Source organism: Bubalus bubalis, chromosome 5 (genome assembly GCF_019923935.1).
Source record: "Bubalus bubalis isolate 160015118507 breed Murrah chromosome 5, NDDB_SH_1, whole genome shotgun sequence".
Taxonomy (NCBI): Eukaryota; Metazoa; Chordata; class Mammalia; order Artiodactyla; family Bovidae; genus Bubalus; species Bubalus bubalis.
Window position 1 is genome coordinate 123,909,319 of NC_059161.1, and position 18,603 is coordinate 123,927,921.

General features: G+C 58.1%; 2 protein-coding genes and 1 long non-coding RNA gene across 4 annotated transcripts in view; 2 read left to right on the forward strand and 1 right to left on the reverse strand.

Annotated features, from left to right (window-relative positions):
• MACROD1 (mono-ADP ribosylhydrolase 1) overlaps positions 1-18,603 on the reverse strand; it is a 154,185-nt gene that overhangs the window by 95,369 nt on the left and 40,213 nt on the right. The gene's annotated exons all lie outside the window — the stretch shown is intronic.
• Positions 3,189-4,244, forward strand: LOC123333814. Its single transcript, XR_006551401.1, has 2 exons — positions 3,189-3,300; positions 3,860-4,244. It is a non-coding gene; the product is annotated as an uncharacterized LOC123333814 (long non-coding RNA).
• On the forward strand, positions 4,643-17,136 carry FLRT1 (fibronectin leucine rich transmembrane protein 1). Its single transcript, XM_006050856.4, has 2 exons — positions 4,643-4,777; positions 14,858-17,136. The coding sequence occupies exon 2, from the start codon at positions 14,912-14,914 to the stop codon at positions 16,943-16,945; it is 2,034 nt and encodes a 677-aa protein (XP_006050918.2). The 5' UTR covers positions 4,643-4,777; positions 14,858-14,911; the 3' UTR covers positions 16,946-17,136.

Genomic DNA, 18,603 nt, shown 5'->3' on the forward strand with positions numbered 1-18,603 from the left:
GGAACCATGGCCACACCCACCCCACTCCAGCTTGCCACTGAACCCAGGTGACTATCATGACGTGGGAGTCTAGAGGACCCCAGAACCACAGCATGGCATCACCTTCCCCAGAAAGCCCCCTGTGACCCAGCTATTCGCCCTCCACGCCCAGGCTGGGCAAGGAGTGGCTTTGACTCTGCCAGCGCCCCGTGTGTGTCTCACACTGACCCGCTGCAAACCAGTGACCTCCCTCATAGGACCACGAGCTCCTAGGGGACAGGGGCTCTCCTCTTGGGTCCATGCATCCTGCACAGCAGTGGGTCTCAATACATGCTTGCCAGATGGATGGATGGATGGATGGATGGATGTAGAGATGGAAAGGAAAGGAAATTTCCTAAAGGAAATCAGTCCTGAATATTCATTGGAAGGACTGATGCTGATGCTGAAACTTCAATACTTCGGCCACCTGATGCAAAGAACTGAGTCATTGGAAAAGACCCTGATGCTGGGAAAGAGTGAAGGGGGGAGGAGAAGGGGACGATAGAGGATGAGGTGGTTGGATGGCACCACCGACTCGATGGACATGGGTTTGAATAAGCTCCGGGAGTTGGTGATGGACAGGGAAGGCTGGCGTGCTGCAGTCCATGGGGTCGCAAAGAGTCGGACATAACTGAGTGACTGAACTGAACTAAGAGATGGAAAAAATGGACGACAGATGGAAAGATGGGCAGGTAGATGGATGAGTGGAGAAACAGAGGGTGGGAGAGAGCTGTACAGATGGAGGGATGGAGAGATGGAAAGATGGCTAGGTGGATGGAAGGATGGAAAGCCAGATGGGTAATGGATGGAGGGAAAGACGGATGAACTGACGAATAACTGCATGAGAAGGACTCAGGAGAAACCCAAGGTCTCTAGGTGCGTGGGCCTAAGGGCCTCTTTGTGTTTCTGTTGCACTGAGACTTAGTGTCGTGCAGGGAGAAGGGAACTGGCCCAAAACTCAAGTTCCTGGCTGCCATGCGAGTCATACAGACGTAGACAAGCTCCCGCCTTCTCAGCGTCACTACATTTGCACAGTGGGGACAGTCCTCCCTGCCCCGCCAGCTGTGCTGGGCTGGCCCCAGGCTCAGGGGAGACGGTAAAGCAGAAATGACCTGGAAAAGGATAAGGGACACGGTCCCCTTGTAAACGGCGTATATATACAGGCAGACGGATCCGGCCAAGATGCAGAGAGTGCTGTAGAGACGTGGGATCGTGCACTTGGCTTTCTCTCCTCCTTTCATATTTCTTTTACTACAGTTATGATGTTGTTACTTATAACAAAAACTAAAATGGTTTAAGCATCTCAAGTACTTGCTGAGGAAGCTTTTATTGTGTTGACCCAAAGAATGGATCTTTGGCACTGGAATGCAGGGACCAGACCTATGGGCAGGGGAGACGGCAGAGGCGAGGAGGGTGAGCAGAGGCTGTCATGTGGGCTAAGTACCCACAGTTGGCCAAGGGCGGGCTCCCGCTTTGAGACCCTGAGACCGTGCAGATTCGCTCTGTCCTTGGTCAGCTGGACTGGCCGCATGGGAAGTCCACACACTCCCGCTGACGTAGCTCGCTCTGCCTGTGCTAGGCTTACAGTGCGCTGCCCATTGGGGACTGCACAGCTTGATGGTAGGTGTATGCCAGGAGGGCCGTTCAGGATGTGTTCCTGGGCCCAGCGCATGCAGGCGGCCGCAGTAATCGTTACCACGCACCCCACGGTAACTAAGCGCTCTCACCTTGCAAGCACCGCGTCCAGGCTGCCCTCGGTGCACACGCCCTCCCTGACCCTCGAGAGGCGCCCATCACCTGGAAGCACTCAAGGAGCCCATATCCCCAGTGGGGCCTGGGCCCGGCATTGCTGCCCGGCTCCCAGGAGGACCACACACAGGGACAGGGGAGGCAGAGAGAAGGGACCCCGAATGCACAAGGCTGGACGGCCTGCTGAGAGCCTTGCTCGGACTCTTGATTCTCTCAGTAAGAAAGTGTATTTATTAAGGACCTACTGTGTGCAAGGCACTGACTCAGGCGCTAGGAGATCAGCCTCTGATGAGCAGATGTGGTCTCTTCCTTGAACCAGGAAGATAATTCCTTGCGAGACATGATGTCATTGCCATCATGGTTTGTTCAACCCCGCAGGCGGAGAGGAGGTGAGGGGTGACGGTGGACGGACTCTTGCAGAAAGGAGAGCAGCATGGGGAGGGGCGGAGGCCAGCTTGAGGAGTTAGGGGAGATGGTGGGGGTGGAGGCCAGGGAGCCAGGCCTTGTGGGGCCTTGGAGGCTGCCATGGCAATGTTGTCTTTATCCTGAGGGCTCTGGGAAGGGTCTGAGCCAGCCAAACACAGCTGCCTTCCCGGGTTCGTAATTTCGAGAGCAGAGCTCTGTTGTGGGGGGATCAGCCGGCCATTGCTCTGGGTCCAGAGGACGCGGTCACCACCCTCTCTAAATACGGAGGCCCAGCCGCCTCTGCTCCCACCTCCCCCCCAAGGTAGAAAACAATTTCCTCACCCCGGCCAGGGAGGCGGATGACCTCATTGGACTCTTTCCATCTCTCGCTTTCATAGAGAAATTACAATTTATAATTGGATGAAATCACGCGGGTGTAATAGCAATAAGAGCCGAGCTGGAGCCCAGCAGTCACCCCTTACGTGGGGACTTTGTCCTCATCTTCCCTCCTGTCCAGCCCCCACCCGACCCCTTGCCAGGGGGCTGCCCCCCACCTGCCTGTTCACACCATGAGTATTTACCAGATCCTGGCCATCCGGGGTTGACGTCCTGTGGGTTGTTAAACCTTGCTGTTTCTTAACCCTCCTTGCTCCTGGGGAAGCTTGTCCCACGCAGCCTCTCCACTTCTCCCGTCCACCCATCGGTCTCTGCCCGCCCTCCACCTGGCCAGCACCTGCCCCTCTTCCACATGGAAGGTGGGGTGCCAGGTGGGGTGCCCGGTGAGTGCCCAGACCCCTTCCCCCAGTCTGGGCTCTAGACTTGGCTCTAGACCCAAATATCCTGGTTTTTATTTGCGACAACCCCAGACAACACGTGTTTCTCAAAGCAGCCACCTTCGGCCCTACAAAGGCAAGGGCCCAGATGCAGCCGAGCCCATCTGGATCCGATTTCAAACCAGAGCTAGCGCTCTCAGATGTGTAATAAAAGCCCTCTTCCAAAGAGGGGCTCCTGCAGGGGGAATACGGACGCTGGGGCAGCGTGGGCCTTCAGCACGCCACACTAATGAGAGGCAATCTGGCCGGCTCGGGGTCGTTTGGGATCTGGGGGAGCAGCCGGCCCTGCCCCCAGGTCTCCGTGGAAGGGGAAGGCGGCCGTGGGGGGCAGCTGGGAGTGCAGCACGGGGCCTGGCCTCAGAGGGAGGCTCGGAGGCCGGCTCTTCTGGTTTCGTGACGCTCCTGCTTCCCACGGCGGGGAAAGGCAGCGCTTATTCTGGAAGCCGAGGCCCTGGAGGCCCAGTTGGAGCCTCTGAATGACATTTAGCAAGAGGAGCAGGTGCTGGGGGAAGCGGAGCCAGCGCTGGGCCAGGCGGGCGGCCCCTGCGTGGCCAGGAGCTCACGGAACCTCATTTTTTCTCTTCCTAGTCCTCCCACCCCCGCCCCCCACCCAGAAAAAGAGAAAGCTAGAGAACTGCCCGGAAGGGTGCTTCGCGCGGCCAGCTGTTTGTTATCTGGGTTTGAAAAGAGAAGGGAGATGGCAGGGAATAATCCCAGCCTCCTCCTGGATCACAGATCACGGGAAGGTGGTGTTCGAGAAAACAGGCTCCGGAGGAGGGCTGGGGGAGCGGTGGCCTGTCCCTGTGCGTTTCCCAGTTTCCCTGGGCTTAATCACGTGCACTGTCTTTCGGCAGGTGAGGAAGCAGGGAGTGGGCGAGGAGGACTCCCTGGTGGACATCCGAGAAGGGGCTGAAAGCAGGAATAACCCGTCCCCGCACTTCCCCAGCAAGGAAACCTTTCTACAAACAGGAGCGGCCAAGCAGGACCGAGCGCCCCCCGGCCCCCACCAAACCTCTTCCCAGAGAGGGGGCATGTGAGGCCTGACAGCTCAGCGGCGCCTGCCAGCAGCTGCAGCCCCGCAGCGAACATCTGAACTCCTCAGCGGGGTAATGGACCCCCTCCTTCCCTGCCGGAGACACAGCCTGAGTGGCAGCAACACCGATCCTTTGGAGAGTGGCTCCCTCTCAGCTCTGTCACGCAAGAACGCTCTCTGCACCACAGCCCATTCTGCCAAGTGACTTAAAGGGATTAAAAAAAAAAAAGAAAAAACTTGGTAAAGAAAAAGGGGTAAAAGCCACGCAGAAGCCTTTCAGAAGAGGTGGCAGCCAACACACAAAAGGGCGAAAGTTGAAAGGGGGCAGCGAGGCCACCCCCTCGGGGACGGGCGCCAGGCCCTAGGGCATGCCTGGGGAGCAGGGGCCCGGAACACCCTCAGGCCGCACACGGGAGCCCTGGGGCTGCGGGGGGCACCCCCGCAGGCCCCTCATTCGAGCCCCTCACTCCGGGAGAAGCTGGCAGCGTCCGCGGCCTGGGGTGTGACGAGACACCGCTCCCGACCCACGGCCACGTCTGAACGTGAGGAGCCCAGCAGAGCAAAGCACAGGGTCTCCTCCCTGAGCCCCGGGCACTCCCCAGCGCCACCCAACACCCCTGGCCTGTGATCCGCACCCCAGGTGCCAAGGCTGGTGGGCTGGGATGTAAGCGCGGCTCAGGCCCACCTCGACGGAAACGCAGCATCCAGGGCAGCGGGCTCCCAGGCTGCAGCAAAGGAGGTAAGGTGGGTGCAGATGGGCTCTGGAGGCCCAGGAAGGCCCAGGTGCTCCTTGTGCCCAAAGAGGGCACCAGACAGCCGGGGCCTGTCCTCCTGGGGCTGGGTCGGGGCTCTGCAACTCCACCCCACCCACCCCACATGTGCAGCTGAAGCAACCAGTGGCACCTGCTTGCCAGGGCAGGGTCATTGGCTCCCTAGTGGCCCCTGTGCTGCTGGGTTCTGCTCCAGGGTGTAAGGGAGTGACCTTTCCTGGAGTAAACTCCTGCCCCTGGGAGAGGCCTGGCTTTGAGCCCTTCTGAGTTCTGATCAGAGGAGGTGGCCGTGAGGCCTTGGAGAGGCAGAATTTTTGGTGACCTAGCCGCTGGCCATGGCACCTGCTGCCCTCCAACTGGAGAGGGTCCCCAAGTCCCCTCCATCCAAGGCCTGGTCCTGCCCTGGCCTAGAGGACCCAGGGTGGGGTTGATCCAAGGTCCTGCACCTGCTGGCCCTTAGGCGTCTTCTGCTCTGGCCTCTAGTTCGAGCCCTTTTGTTGGTAAGAGCGGCTTGATTCGGCCCAGAGACAGGCAGTAAGTGCCCTAATGTCACACATTAGATGGTGAGCATTGCTCCCCGGTGGCCCCAGTCTGGCCCGGAAGCGTAGGGGGCGGGGCCTACTCCTTCTGGCTTCTGAGAGGCCCGGAGGGCGGGTTCTTGCCTCCCCAAACACAAATCCCAGGCAACCTCTCTCAGCGGCAGCCGCCCTGGGCAGGACAGGGAAGCCCCAATTCATTACCAAGATGGAAAATGACACTTCCCCGCGCTCTTCCCCAGGAGAGGGGCTGATTTATGACCGCGCCGGGGCCGGGGACATTCGTCAGCGCCGCTTGGTGCGCACGCCGTCTGCGGGGGCATTAATAGCCGTGTTATTAGCCACCAGCGTGAAAGATGCCCTGCGGATCGGCTATTTGCTGTTATTTATTATAAAGGCGCGCCAGCCCGGCAGCAGGGTGCGAGGCGTCGTGAGCTCGCTGGAGCCTGCGCTCCGCCCCTGCCCAGCCGGCCTCCCATCCCCCATCCCGACATACCACCCGTCACTGGTCCGTATTCGCCTCCCATCCCCTAGGAGAGACCAGGGGGTAATTCCTGGGGCCGAGGCCAAGCCGGAGGAGGGGTAACAGCAGGCCTGCACCCCATCTGCTCCGAGCTGGGCTCTGCCTCTGCTGAGCTTGGCTCCATCCCATGGCAGGAGAGCAAAGACCAATTTACTGGGCTGTGGGGCCAGACAGAGGTTGGTTGGAGCTGGGAGCAGTGTGACCTTGGGGATGTCCCTTCCCCTCCCTGAGCGTGCTCCCCTTTGTACAGTGGGGACACGGGCTCCGCAGGGCTGTGACCAGCTGAAAGGGAGAGGAGTTTGTGCAGCACTTTGCCAGCTACTGCTACCCATGGGACTGACACCAGAGGGCTAGAGGGGTGGCCCTAGTGCGGGAGGCAGCCCCCATTAGACCCTGCTTGAGCTGGACACTGTCCACCATCATCCATTCCATGCCAACCCAATGGGAAAGGGCTTGAGAGTTCAGTGCCCAGGCCAGAGGTTTATAGTCAAGGAAGAAGGCTGTCCACGGCTGCTAGAGGGTTCTCTCTGCCCTGGAGCCACCCCTTCTTCTCTCTGGGACTCAGTTTTTCCAAGGTCCTCTACCTCCCTGAATCCAGAGTCCTGAGGGTGAGTTCCACCCTTGTGTGTATCTGTAGGGGTGGCAGGGAGGGGGCCATCTCTAAGTGGGACCAGCCTCTACGCCCGAAAGCAAACCTGCAGCCGGACAGGGCCAGGTGAGCCACCTCATGTCAGAGAAGACGAGAGGACACATCCAGGGATTTTCCCTAGGCTTGCCCCCTCAGCCTGGGGTGGCCACAATGGGCAGCTGAGAGGGGCAGGGAAGACACCTGGGAAAGGAAGGCCCGAGTTTGTGTCCAGCTCTTCTACCACCTGCTGCACAATCGGACCAGGCCCTTTGCCCCTCTGGGTGGCTGTGGTGAGGGCATGCTAAGTTGCCTCCATCATATCCACTTCTTTGTGACCCTATGGACTGCAGCCCACCAGGCTCCTCTGTCCATGGGATTCTCCAGGCAAGAATAATAGAGTGGGTTGCCATGCCCTCCTCCAGGGGATCTTCCTGTCCCAGGGATGGAACCCGTGTCTCTTATGTCTCCTGCATTGGCAGGCGGGTTCTTTACCTCTAGTGCCACCTGGGAAGCTGGGGTGAGAGCATCTGTCCATTATTACCTCCCAGGGTTGGGGGGCTGAAAGTGGGCCAGCCTCTCCCATCTCTCCCACTGCCCTGTCCTGCATTTCAGATTCTGGGGCTTCCCTTTGGCATCCCCATTCATTCATTGAACAGGTGTTTATGAACACTCCAGCGCCAGGCTGTATACTCACTAGGCCAATGGACAAGATGGAACATATCCTGACTTACAGGAGTTTATGCCATAGTGGGAGGGGTTGACGGTCAGCTTGTGACAAACGAGTGGGGCAGGGGAGGGATCTCCCCAAGAACAGGGCCTGCATGTGGGGGATCCCACCCACCTCCTAGAGGAGGCCCCATCCCCACCCAAGCCTCTGCCTTATTATCAGTAGACGTCACCCTTACCAGCCTTCCCAGGTCATCTGGCTCTTTTCCCGGGCTGCCAGGATCCCACTGGCTGCTGAGAAACCCAGCAGTATAGACCTAGGGCCCCTGCCCTGATCTCTGGGCTGCCCCCCACCTCCCAGAATGACAGCCCTCAGTCCCCTTTGCTACCTTCTAAAAATCCCGACCTTTCCTTTTTTCCTTCCCTAAGGAATTATGCCTCAGTCTAGGCGGCTTTACTAAAAATGCACAGACAGACAGAAATATTAGGTGCAGGAACATCTTATTAAATAATGCAGAGAAAGAAACAAAATTACACATGTTTCCTTTCATCCCCCACCCCCTCCTGGCCTTGAATAGATTAATATCGAACACTGTTATCAATATAATTAACCTCCTAAGACACAATTTTAAAGTCTTGTTTTATAAAGCAGTTTGTATTCTCTGAAGTTTAGGACACCACGCCGCCCCGCGCCGCCCAGTCGGCCCACGCGGTGAGGTGAACTCGAGGTACATTTTGAGTGGATTTGCATACCTGTCGGTAATCACCGCCAGTGATAACAACTGATGCATAATGCATGCAGCATGAAATTAGAAAAATAATTAACTTTAGGTTTTAAAAGAATCCCACCCCTTCCCCCCGACGCATTACAAGTTCTCAGCTGGCACCGTTCGCCGAGGTCGGGGGCAAAGTTGTGCTGTGCAGGGTTGGAAGGGCCTGGAGGTCAGGGCTCCCAGCCCCCTGCCTGAAGGAGGGGCCTCAGGTGGGCCTAGACCAGCCTGAGCAGGAGCGGTCCTGGTGCTCTGCACGCACAAGGGTAGGCTCAGAAAAGTCCCGAGGCCCCCTTCTGCCCACAGTTCACATGTCCCCGACCCACAGCAGGCCCTCTGGTTCAGCAGTTTATCCTCACAAGAACCCAGGGCAGTTTGTGGTCCCATTTTACAGATGAAGGCCTGAGACCCAAGGCCACATTCCATCTGTGGGGCCTGGACTGAGCCCAGGCAGGGCCTCCTCAGCAAGAGGGCGGCCCCCCTGCCTCTAGGCCCTCCTCCCTCCATGATGCTTGCAGCTGAGCCCAGAGAAGTGGGGGAGAAGAATGCAGGATCTCGTGTTAATTTATACTAAGGTTTGCTGAGGACGCATCACAGGTATGGGGGTGACGCTGCTTTGGTGGAGCTCCCAGTCTCCCCAGTGGGGAGGTCACTGCTTCCTGTGGGTCAGGGGTCCTCCTGGAGCCGAGAAACTGCTTCCACCCCCAGTCTGCCCTGCCCACCTCTCCTGCCTCAGGCCCTGCTCTGCCAGTAAGGACCCAAGGGCCTGGCAAGGTTTAGGGAAAACACGGTGAATTGTTCTTGCTGAAGGGAGGAGCTGGGAGGGGGCATGTGAAGTGTGAGGGTGAGGGGCTCCCTTCTGTCTGAGCTGTGGCCCCCTTGCCCCTCCACCCCGGGGTCTGCCCTCCACCTCTCTGAAGCTCAGCCAAGACTGGAGGCAACCCCCCTAGGTAGGTCATAGGAGGACCGTGGGGTCCCTCCCAGGACCAGGATGATGCGGCCCTTCTTTCCAAACCCTCCAGGCCTGTGCCGGGCCCTCCTCCTCGTCTTCCCAGAGGGTGGGGTTCTCGGCAACCCGAGGCCCAGAGAGTATAGCTGCAGGTCACACAACTGAGGTCCAAGGTCATACTGCAACCTAGCCCTGGTGTGCCCTCCCGGCCTCTAGTCCACACACCTCCTTCTTGGGGTTAGGGCCACCTGGAACTCTCTGGTTCCTAAAGTGGGGACGGAGACTGAGCCTGGCACTGTGGCGGACCCAGCCTCAGGACGTGCCCACGTAGACTGCCTTCACTGGCGAACAGGAAGGAAGGCCAGGCTCGGAGGCAGGGGCCCTATCCAGAGTTACTGCTTCTGCCTGAGACTCCCAGCTCCCTCCAGAAACGACCCCCACTACTGCTCAGCCTGGCAGTGTGCTCATGTCTAACTGTGCCCCTGCCCCAGGAGCCTGGGTACCATCTCCCATCCAGCATGCCAGGGCCTGTGCTGGGCCTGGGGTCCTGCAGCTCCCTCGCCCACATGCTGCCATCACTGTCTCCCCAGGAAGACCCCCTAGAGGGCCCTGGGCCTCTGGTGCCCCTAGTTTCATGAGGTTTGGGAAAGACAACAGGGAAAGACACCAAGAGGCCAGGGGTCTCCTCCTGGGAGGCACCTCCATCCAGATGGCAGGTGTTTAAAGATGTTACTCTGCACCACCAGTCAAGTGGATGTGGGAGGCAGAGCCAGACACAACTCAGGGGAGGCTTCACAGAGCAGGTACCCAAGCTGAGGCCTGGGGACAGGGGTGTGAGTGGAACCTGACCTGGCAAGGCTTGAGTGGGGGAGGTGTGTTGGTGTTTAAGAAGCAGGAACAGCATGTGCAAAGGCCCAGAGGCAGCAGAAGGGGGAGAGGAGCAGGCTTGGGGTCAGTGTTTCCACTCCAGCTTGCGGGGTGGGAAGGCAGGGCTGAGGATGCACAGTGTGAGTCTGGGAGGCCCAGCATCATGGCAACTGATAGGAAGTCTGTGTCAGGAAGCAGCTTGGCCTACCTGTTCCCATTCTACCCTGGAGCACGGTGGGGGCAAGGGAGTGAAGAAGGGGCCTCTGGATTGCAGAGAAAAGAGACAGACAGTTAACACAGAGGCTAAACCGGTGTGCCTGGGGCAGTCAGAGAATTACTGTTGTTGTTCATTCGCTATGTGGTGTCTGAACAACAGTTACCACCCCATGGACTGCAGCATGCCAGGCTTCCCTGTCTCTCACCATCTCCCGGAGTTTGCTCACACTCATAGCAGCTTTTAAACTTCAGGCATCAGGACACACAGGCTGCACGTCCGCGGGGGTACTTTGCATGTACTACCTCACTGAATGCTCAGTAGTGACTCCCCCGTAAGAGGAACTTGACTCCATTTGTAGATGCGGAAACTAAAGCTCAGAGAGGGCAGGTAACTTGCTCAAGATCTCACAGCCTGGAAGTGGCAGAGGCAGCACTCGAACCGAGGTCTCTGTCCGAGAGGGCAGGCGCTAGCAGCTGATGGGAGGATGCTGAGGACGATGCCCCGGGTCAGCCCTGGGCTAGCGGAGTCTGGACACTCCTAGTCCGAGCCATCCCACTGCTCCCCTTCCCCACCCCCGTTGCACGCCAAGGAGCCTGCTGCCAGTCATGGCGCCGGCAGGTCGTAACTCACCACACTGACGTCTGCGAGATTCTTGCAACGATGACAAGTGACCCCCGTAAAAGATGGGCGATCTACCAGGTTTAATTTGATGGCCACATAAACCATCAAACACAGAACAAGGGAATAAAAAGTCCTCGTGGCACCCGGGCGATTAAAGGGCTCCTGGGGCAAGGTGTCTTCCTCCCTTCCCCAGGTCTCACCGTGCCTTCCTAGAGCCAGAGGGCTCAGCATCGGGAGGCCTTGGGGGAAGGGGGCGGCTGGGGAGACTCAGCCAAGATGGATGAGGCCTGAAGACAGGGGAACAGAAAGGCCTTGGGTCCCTGCCTCCCAAATGCTTCTTGGTTATCCATCAGACATCTCTGAAAGGTGCAATTTAGACTCTATTATGATGCCGGGGCCTCTGGAGGCTGAGGGCTGTGGCCAGGAGCTGAGTGGGCAGGGGAACTGATGTTCATGCCAGAGAAGGCGGTCTGGCCTTGGCTTCGGCCTTAACAAGTCTGCTCCCTGCTCAGGGCACTGCTCCGGAATCCCTGAGTACCGGGGCCACCAGCATTCCTGAGTGCCAGCAGCTGACAGGTCAGGGAGGGTGCACAGCCGCTGGCCAGATGCTGGGGACCTGGGCTCAGACTGACCACCGAGACTGAGGCAAGGTGGCCTTGAGCGGGCCTGAGCCTTCCTGTCCCCAACACCTGCCTTGGACCTGCCTCTTGAGACGGGACTTCCAGGCTCCATGACCTTCATGACTCTGGCTCCACGCCGAGGAAGGGACAGAGGTGCAGCTGGAAACCTGGGCTGGCTGTGACCTTGGATGGGTCCCTCACTTCTCTGAGCCTCAGTGTCTCTGCTCAGCTGTAAAGCGGACTCATGTGTATGTGACAGGTGGGCACGGATCCAAACACATACCTGTGAGGGGTTGGGCAGGGCCTGGGCTAGCCCCATCCAAACTCACCGAGGACCATGAGCAGAGACCAGCTCCAAATGCCCAGGGGCAGAGGCGTGAGTGCAGTCAGGACCCACAGACCAGGGGCAACCTCCACAGGAGCATCAGGAGTGAGCAAGCAAATGTCCTCAGCCCCTCAGGCCAGCGGGGCGGCCGGGAAGAGGCCCAGAGCATCGGTCACAGTCTCGCCAGTCCCCCTTCTGCCCTCAGGACCTCATCCCTCCCCGACTCCACCCCCACGTGCTTCCACCCAGGTGTCCTCGGCGGGCCCTCACCTTGCCTTGGGTCCACCTCATGGACAAAGCTTCATTCCGCTAGCAAGCCTGGAGTGGAGTTGGTACGTTAGCCACGGGCAAAGCCCAAGCTCCCCCCAGAAGGCCTTGGAGCTGCCAGCAGCCTTGCCAAAGCCTCTATAATGCAAACAGGGCATGTGCTGAGGGGGCCACAGTGAGCAGGGCAGAGGCATTCCAGCCTTTCTCAGCACTTCGGCCGGCTCCCTCTGTCCTTGGGTGGTCACAGGCGCCAAGTCACACCAGGCCTACACAGCCCACCGTCTGCCCTTGAGCACCCAAAATTTAGTCAGGGGACCTTAAAACACTGGTCGCCACACAGCCTGACCTGCAGCCCACAAACCTAGCAGTCAATACCTCCCCTAGGTTCTTCCTCACCACTTCTCAAGTGGCCCAGCTTAACTTAACATCTCCAAGCTTCAGTGTTTTCATCTGTTAAATAGGAATAACCAGGGCCCTGACCTGACATTTGCTGGGAAGATTAAATGACTTTAATATTCATAAAATTCTAGATGTCCTTTATTATAGTGTGAGCTATTATCCAACTGAAGAGAATCTCAAGTGGCTAGAACACAGGTTGGCACATAGCAGCTGCTCAAGAAAGATATGCTGAATAGCTGGATGGACAGATCCATGGATGGTTGGCTGGGTGGGTGGATGGACAGATCCATGGATGGATGGCAGAGTAGGTGGGTGGATGGATGGATGGATGGATGGACGGATGGCTGAGTGGGTGGGTGGATGGGTGGATGGCTGAGTGGGTGGGTGGATGGGTGGATGGCTGAGTGGGTGGGTGGATGGATGGATGGATGGATGGATGGCTGAGTGGGTGGGTGGATGGATGGATGGCTGAGTGGGTGGGTGGATGGATGGATGGGTGAGTGAGTGGGTGGATGGATGGGTGGATGGCTGAGTGGGTGGATAGATGGGTGGATGGCTGAGTGGGTGGGTGGATGGATGGATGGGTGAGTGGGTGGGTGGATGGATGGATGGATGGACGGATGGCTGAGTGGGTAGGTGGATGGGTAGATGGCTGAGTGGGTGGATGGATGGTGGATGGCTGAGTGGGTGGGTGGATGGATGGATGGGTGGATGGCTGAGTGGGTGGGTGGATGGATGGATGGATGGATGGATGGATGGCTGAGTGGGTGGATGGATGGATGGATGGATGGCTGAGTGGGTAGGTGGATGGATGGACGGCTGAGTCGATGGGTGGATGGGTGAGTGGGTGGGTGGATGGATGGATGGCTGAGTGGGTGGGTGGATGGATGGATGGATGGATGGCTGAGTGGGTGGGTAGATGGATGGATGGGTGAGTGGGTGGGTGGGTGGATGGATGGATGGACGGCTGAGTGGGTGGGTGGGTGGATGGATGGATGGGTGAGTGGGTGGGTGGGTGGATGGATGGATGGATGGCTGAGTGGGTGGGTGGGTGGATGGATGGATGGATGGCTGAGTGGGTGGGTGGATGGATGGGTAAATAGATGAGTGGATGGATGGATGTACAGATGGGTACATGGATAGTTGTTGTTCAGTCACTAAGCTGTGTCTGACTCTTTGTGACCCCATGGGCTGCAGCACACCAGGCTTCCCTGCCCTCCACTATATCCCAGAGTTTGCTCAAGTACATGGATAGACGGGTGGGTAAATAGGTGGGTGGGTGGATGAATGTTCAAATGAATGGATGTAGCAGAGGAAAGCTCTATATGGGATCAGGAAGACTTCGCAGAGGAGGAGGCTTTTGAGCATGGTCCCGAAGGGTGACGAGCAGTTTGCTGCACAGAGAGGAATAGAGAAGAACAGAAGGAAAAAGGATGTGCTATGGTTGAGAAATGGAGACACGGGGTCCCTGGGGCATGGAAGTGAGGTCCCCACCATCTCATTCAGTGAGTGGGTCCTGATTCTGCTCTGCACTCCAGGGCCACCCCCCAGGCTGTGGCCTCGGTTCAGACTGCTTGAGGACATCATGTCTCACACCAAAAAGCTCCTGTGAACCCAGAGTTATAAAGCAGATCTTTGCTGGCTGCACGAACACACCTTCCCCACTGAGGCTGAAAGATAATTTCTCTTTAATTGATTTTTTACCACCACGAACAGTAAAGTAATATGAGAAAAAAAATCTACACTGCAATTTTTCCATTTGTGAAAACCGAAATTACACCTTGCAGACAATTCCCTCGGAGTGTGGACCCCTCCCTCCTCTTATCGTGTTTCCTGACTTTAAATGCTAGAAACCAGATATATGTATTTTTCAAAAGAGCTGAAAGTTTTCTGATTTGGGATGGGGGCAAAGTGAGGAATAATTTCTCACATTACATGGAATGCGGTAGGGAGGGCACCTCTGCTAGAAAGAGATTTCTGTAAATACACGAGAAGGCGGTCCTGTTGACGCCCCCTCTTCTGTCTGTAAGACGCACAAGTGACAAACAGGACATGTTGTTTTAACACCAGACGATGAAGCTCCTCACTTTCCCTTGCTCGCCGGTGAGGACGCTGGCAGATTCTTTTTGCAGGTTCTAGTGATGCCCCCCCTAACCCCCACTGAGCTCACAGTCCTTGCGGAAATAAACTTTCCCTTCAGGGCTTGGTTCTGAGCCAGAGAGGGATGTGGGTTCCCCGTTTCGTGAGAAATGGGGGCTCTAAAGCCATCCCACCAACACCGACCAGCCTTTCAGCGTCAGCCATAAAGATGGGCTGAGTGTGGAGATCTTGAAAGAAAAGATCAAACCTGCAGCCCAGCTCCCACTAAATTAACCTCATGCGCGGCCCAGGGTCATAGTCCAGGAAGGCCAAGGCCACGTCTGTTTCATTCACGGGCAGCATCTTTGCTCCCGCTGAGATTAACGTTAGACAGTTGTCCTCAGAGGCTGACCGCAGCCCGAGCGAGCACCTGAGATGTAAACTTGGCATTCGGAAGGGCCGAGGGGCGTGCGCCTCGAGGCCTGACCTCTGCCCCGCAGCCCTGACTGCAGCCGCGCCTCAGCGGCAGGTTGGGCGGGCGCCGGACTCGCTCTCACCACACGTGTCTTGTGCTCCTTGCAGGTGTAGAGGCTGCAAGTCGGGGGAGGGGGGGCCCGGCTGCACCAGCCGTCCACCATGGTGGTGGCACACCCCGCCGCCGCCGCCGCCGCCACCGCCACGCCCGCCGCCACCGTCACGGCCACCGTCGTGATGACCACAGCCACCATGGACCTGCGGGACTGGCTTTTCCTCTGCTACGGGCTCATCGCCTTCCTGACGGAGGTCATCGACAGCACCACGTGCCCCTCCGTGTGCCGCTGCGACAACGGCTTCATCTACTGCAACGACCGGGGGCTCACGTCCATCCCCGCCGGCATCCCCGACGACGCCACCACCCTCTACCTGCAGAACAACCAGATCAACAACGCAGGCATCCCCCAGGACCTCAAGACCAAGGTCAACGTGCAGGTCATCTACCTGTACGAGAACGACCTGGACGAGTTCCCTGTCAACCTGCCCCGCTCCCTGCGGGAGCTGCACCTGCAGGACAACAACGTGCGCACCATCGCCCGGGACTCGCTGGCCCGCATCCCGCTGCTGGAGAAGCTGCACCTGGACGACAACTCCGTGTCCACCGTCAGCATCGAGGAGGATGCCTTCGCCGACAGCAAGCAGCTCAAGCTGCTCTTCCTGAGCAGGAACCACCTGAGCAGCATTCCCTCGGGGCTGCCCCGCACGCTGGAGGAGCTGCGGCTGGATGACAACCGCATCTCCACCATCCCGCTGCACGCCTTCAAGGGCCTCAGCAGCCTGCGGCGCCTGGTGCTGGACGGCAACCTGCTGGCCAACCAGCGCATCGCCGACGACACCTTCAGCCGCCTGCAGAACCTGACCGAGCTCTCACTGGTGCGCAATTCGCTGGCCGCCCCGCCCCTCAACCTACCCAGCGCCCGCCTGCAGAAGCTGTATCTGCAGGACAATGCCATCAGCCACGTGCCCTACAACACGCTGGCCAAGATGCGCGAGCTGGAGCGCCTGGACCTGTCCAACAACAACCTGACCACGCTCCCCCGCGGCCTGTTCGACGACCTGGAGAACCTAGCCCAGCTGCTGCTCCGGAACAACCCTTGGTTCTGCGGCTGTAACCTCCTGTGGCTGCGGGACTGGGTGAAGGCGCGGGCGGCCGTGGTCAATGTGCGCGGTCTCATGTGCCAGGGCCCTGAGAAGGTCCGGGGCATGGCCATAAAGGACATCACCAGCGAGATGGACGAGTGCTTTGAGGCAGGGGCGCAGGGTGGCGCAGTCAACGCTGCTGCCAAGACCACGCACGCCAGTGACCATGCCTCTGTCACCACACCCCAGGGCTCTCTCTTCACCCTCAAGGCCAAGAGGCCGGGGCTGCGCCTCCCTGACTCCAGCCTCGACTACCCCATGGCCACGGGCGATAGTGCCAAGACCCTGGCCATCCACGTGAAGCCCCTGACGGCGGACTCCATCCGCATCACGTGGAAGGCCACGCTGCCCGCCTCTTCCTTCCGGCTCAGCTGGCTGCGCCTGGGCCACAGCCCGGCCGTGGGCTCCATCACGGAGACCCTGGTGCAGGGCGACAAGACAGAGTACCTGCTGACGGCCCTGGAGCCCAAGTCCACCTACATCATCTGCATGGTCACCATGGACACCGGCAACACCTACGTGGCCGACGAGACGCCCGTGTGCGCCAAGGCCGAGACGGCCGACAGCTCCGGCCCCGCCACCACCCTCAACCAGGAGCAGAACGCCAACCCCATGGCGGGCCTGCCCCTGGCGGGCATCATCGGTGGCGCCGTGGCCCTCGTCTTCCTCTTCCTGGTCCTCGGGGCCATCTGCTGGTACGTGCACCGGGCCAGCGAGCTGCTGACCCGGGAGCGGGCCTACAACCGGGGCAGCCGGAAAAAGGACGACTATCTGGAGTCGGGGACCAAGAAGGATAACTCCATCTTGGAGATCCGCGGCCCCGGGTTGCAGATGCTGCCCATCAACCCTTACCGCGCCAAAGAGGAGTACGTGGTCCACACCATCTTCCCCTCCAACGGCAGCAGCCTCTGCAAGGGCACGCACACCATCGGCTATGGCACCACACGGGGCTATCGCGACGGGGGCATCCCCGACATAGACTTCTCCTACACCTGAGGCAGCGCCCCTCCCCTGCCTCCCGGCGCGGCCACCGCGGGGGGACTGTGACCAGCTGGCTGCCATCCGACGGGAACGAGGCAAAGAAACTCCACGCTGACTTTCCCGGCGGAAAGCAGAGTTTGGGGAGGGTTGACAGTTTTGTAGGACACAACAGTGGGGAAAAAAAAATTTTTTTTTTTTTTTTTTTTAAAGAATAGAAGGCAGGAGGGAGGTTTGACGTTGCTGAAGACATAATTTATACCAAATTATGCCAGGCGGGGAGGGAAAGACTAAAAATAATATGGCAGGAAGGGTTGGGTCGGGGCTTCTTTTTTCCCCCTGAGCTGGGAAGAGACTACCTGTGTGTCTCACGCTCCGCACACAGCCGTCACATAGGAGCCGTTTCAGAAGCCGCCGGCACGGAGCCCTTCACCAGCCCTCATGGCTGGCTGCTCAGTGGAGATGACATGATGGAAGGTTTTCAGGCTTCTTACAAAGCAGAGGGGAAGAAAAGGATCTTTTGCTATGGAGATATTGTCCTGAAATCTCTTCCCTGGTTCTTTCCATGCCTTTTTCCCTTACAGATTGGCAGAAAAGAGCGTGTCCTTCACGGCAGTCTTTGAACAACGGTGTAGTCGATTAAAAAGCAAACTTTCTTTTTCCTATACTGGAGCCCTCCTCAATTCCATGCAGCATAGGATCACGGGAGCGCCGTGGAAGCTGTGGCTTTCCCAGCCACCTGGAGGTGCGTCTCTCGACCCGTCTATCTTGATGGGGCGTCTCTGTATTCAGATGGGTAGACAGAGCCACGTATACAGTCCTTACAGTCCTGCTTGGGTCAGTTCGTACAATGTCCTGAGACAACAGAGTCTCGAAGATGTTGCTTTCTCCTAGAAACCATTGAGTAAGTGGACTGTGCTGGGGATGGGAGTGGGGTGGGGGACAGTGCCGTTCCTAAAGGCGGAGGCATGTCTGTCTTGGCCGGGTGGCTGGGGAGACCCTGGGCAAGCGGTGTTTTCAGCTCCGTCCTATCTCAGGGTGGCCGGGGCTGGGCCGAGCTCCTTTCTGACGTCGAGAAGAGCTCTCTTTGTCCGCCAGCGTCCTCATCTCTCCCCCTACACCTCAGATGCAGGCATATCAAGAGCTACTTTGTGTGCAATGTGCTTCCTCCAAGACAGGTAATTGGTGCAGGGACTTTTTTTTTTTTTTCAATATCAGCTGATTAGACTTAATGGTTTCCATGGCTGCTCAAACAAAGCCCAGAAAAAGACGTGACAATTCTCAGAAAAGCCCTAGGAGACAGCAACCCACCCCTCCACCCCCCACCACCCAAGAATGTAGAACACACTCAGCTGTGCCCACCCCTGGGTCTCTGCTCTGCAGAAGGAAGGCCAGATCTCTCTAAAAATGCCAGCCTCCAAAAGGACACTGACCGGAGCCCTCAGAAGAGTTCAGTTTTTTTTTTCCCTTCCCTCTGGAATCAATGCTACCATCATTCATAACTGACAGGACTGTTTGGCGAGCCATGAGATTAAAACGATGATGAAATAATGACAGCGAATCTGGAAAGAAGAGAGGAGAGGGGCCTGGGGTTCTGATGGCCATGGCGTTCCAGCACTCGGGGAGCTGGGGGTCACTGTTTGTCCAGGTGCCAGCTGTCCTGCACCCAGGAGGGG

Coding starts and splice junctions, on each gene's coding strand:
- FLRT1 (XM_006050856.4), top strand. CDS start 14,912: ATGGTGGTGGCACACCCCGCCGCCGCCGCCGCCGCCACCGCCACGCCC.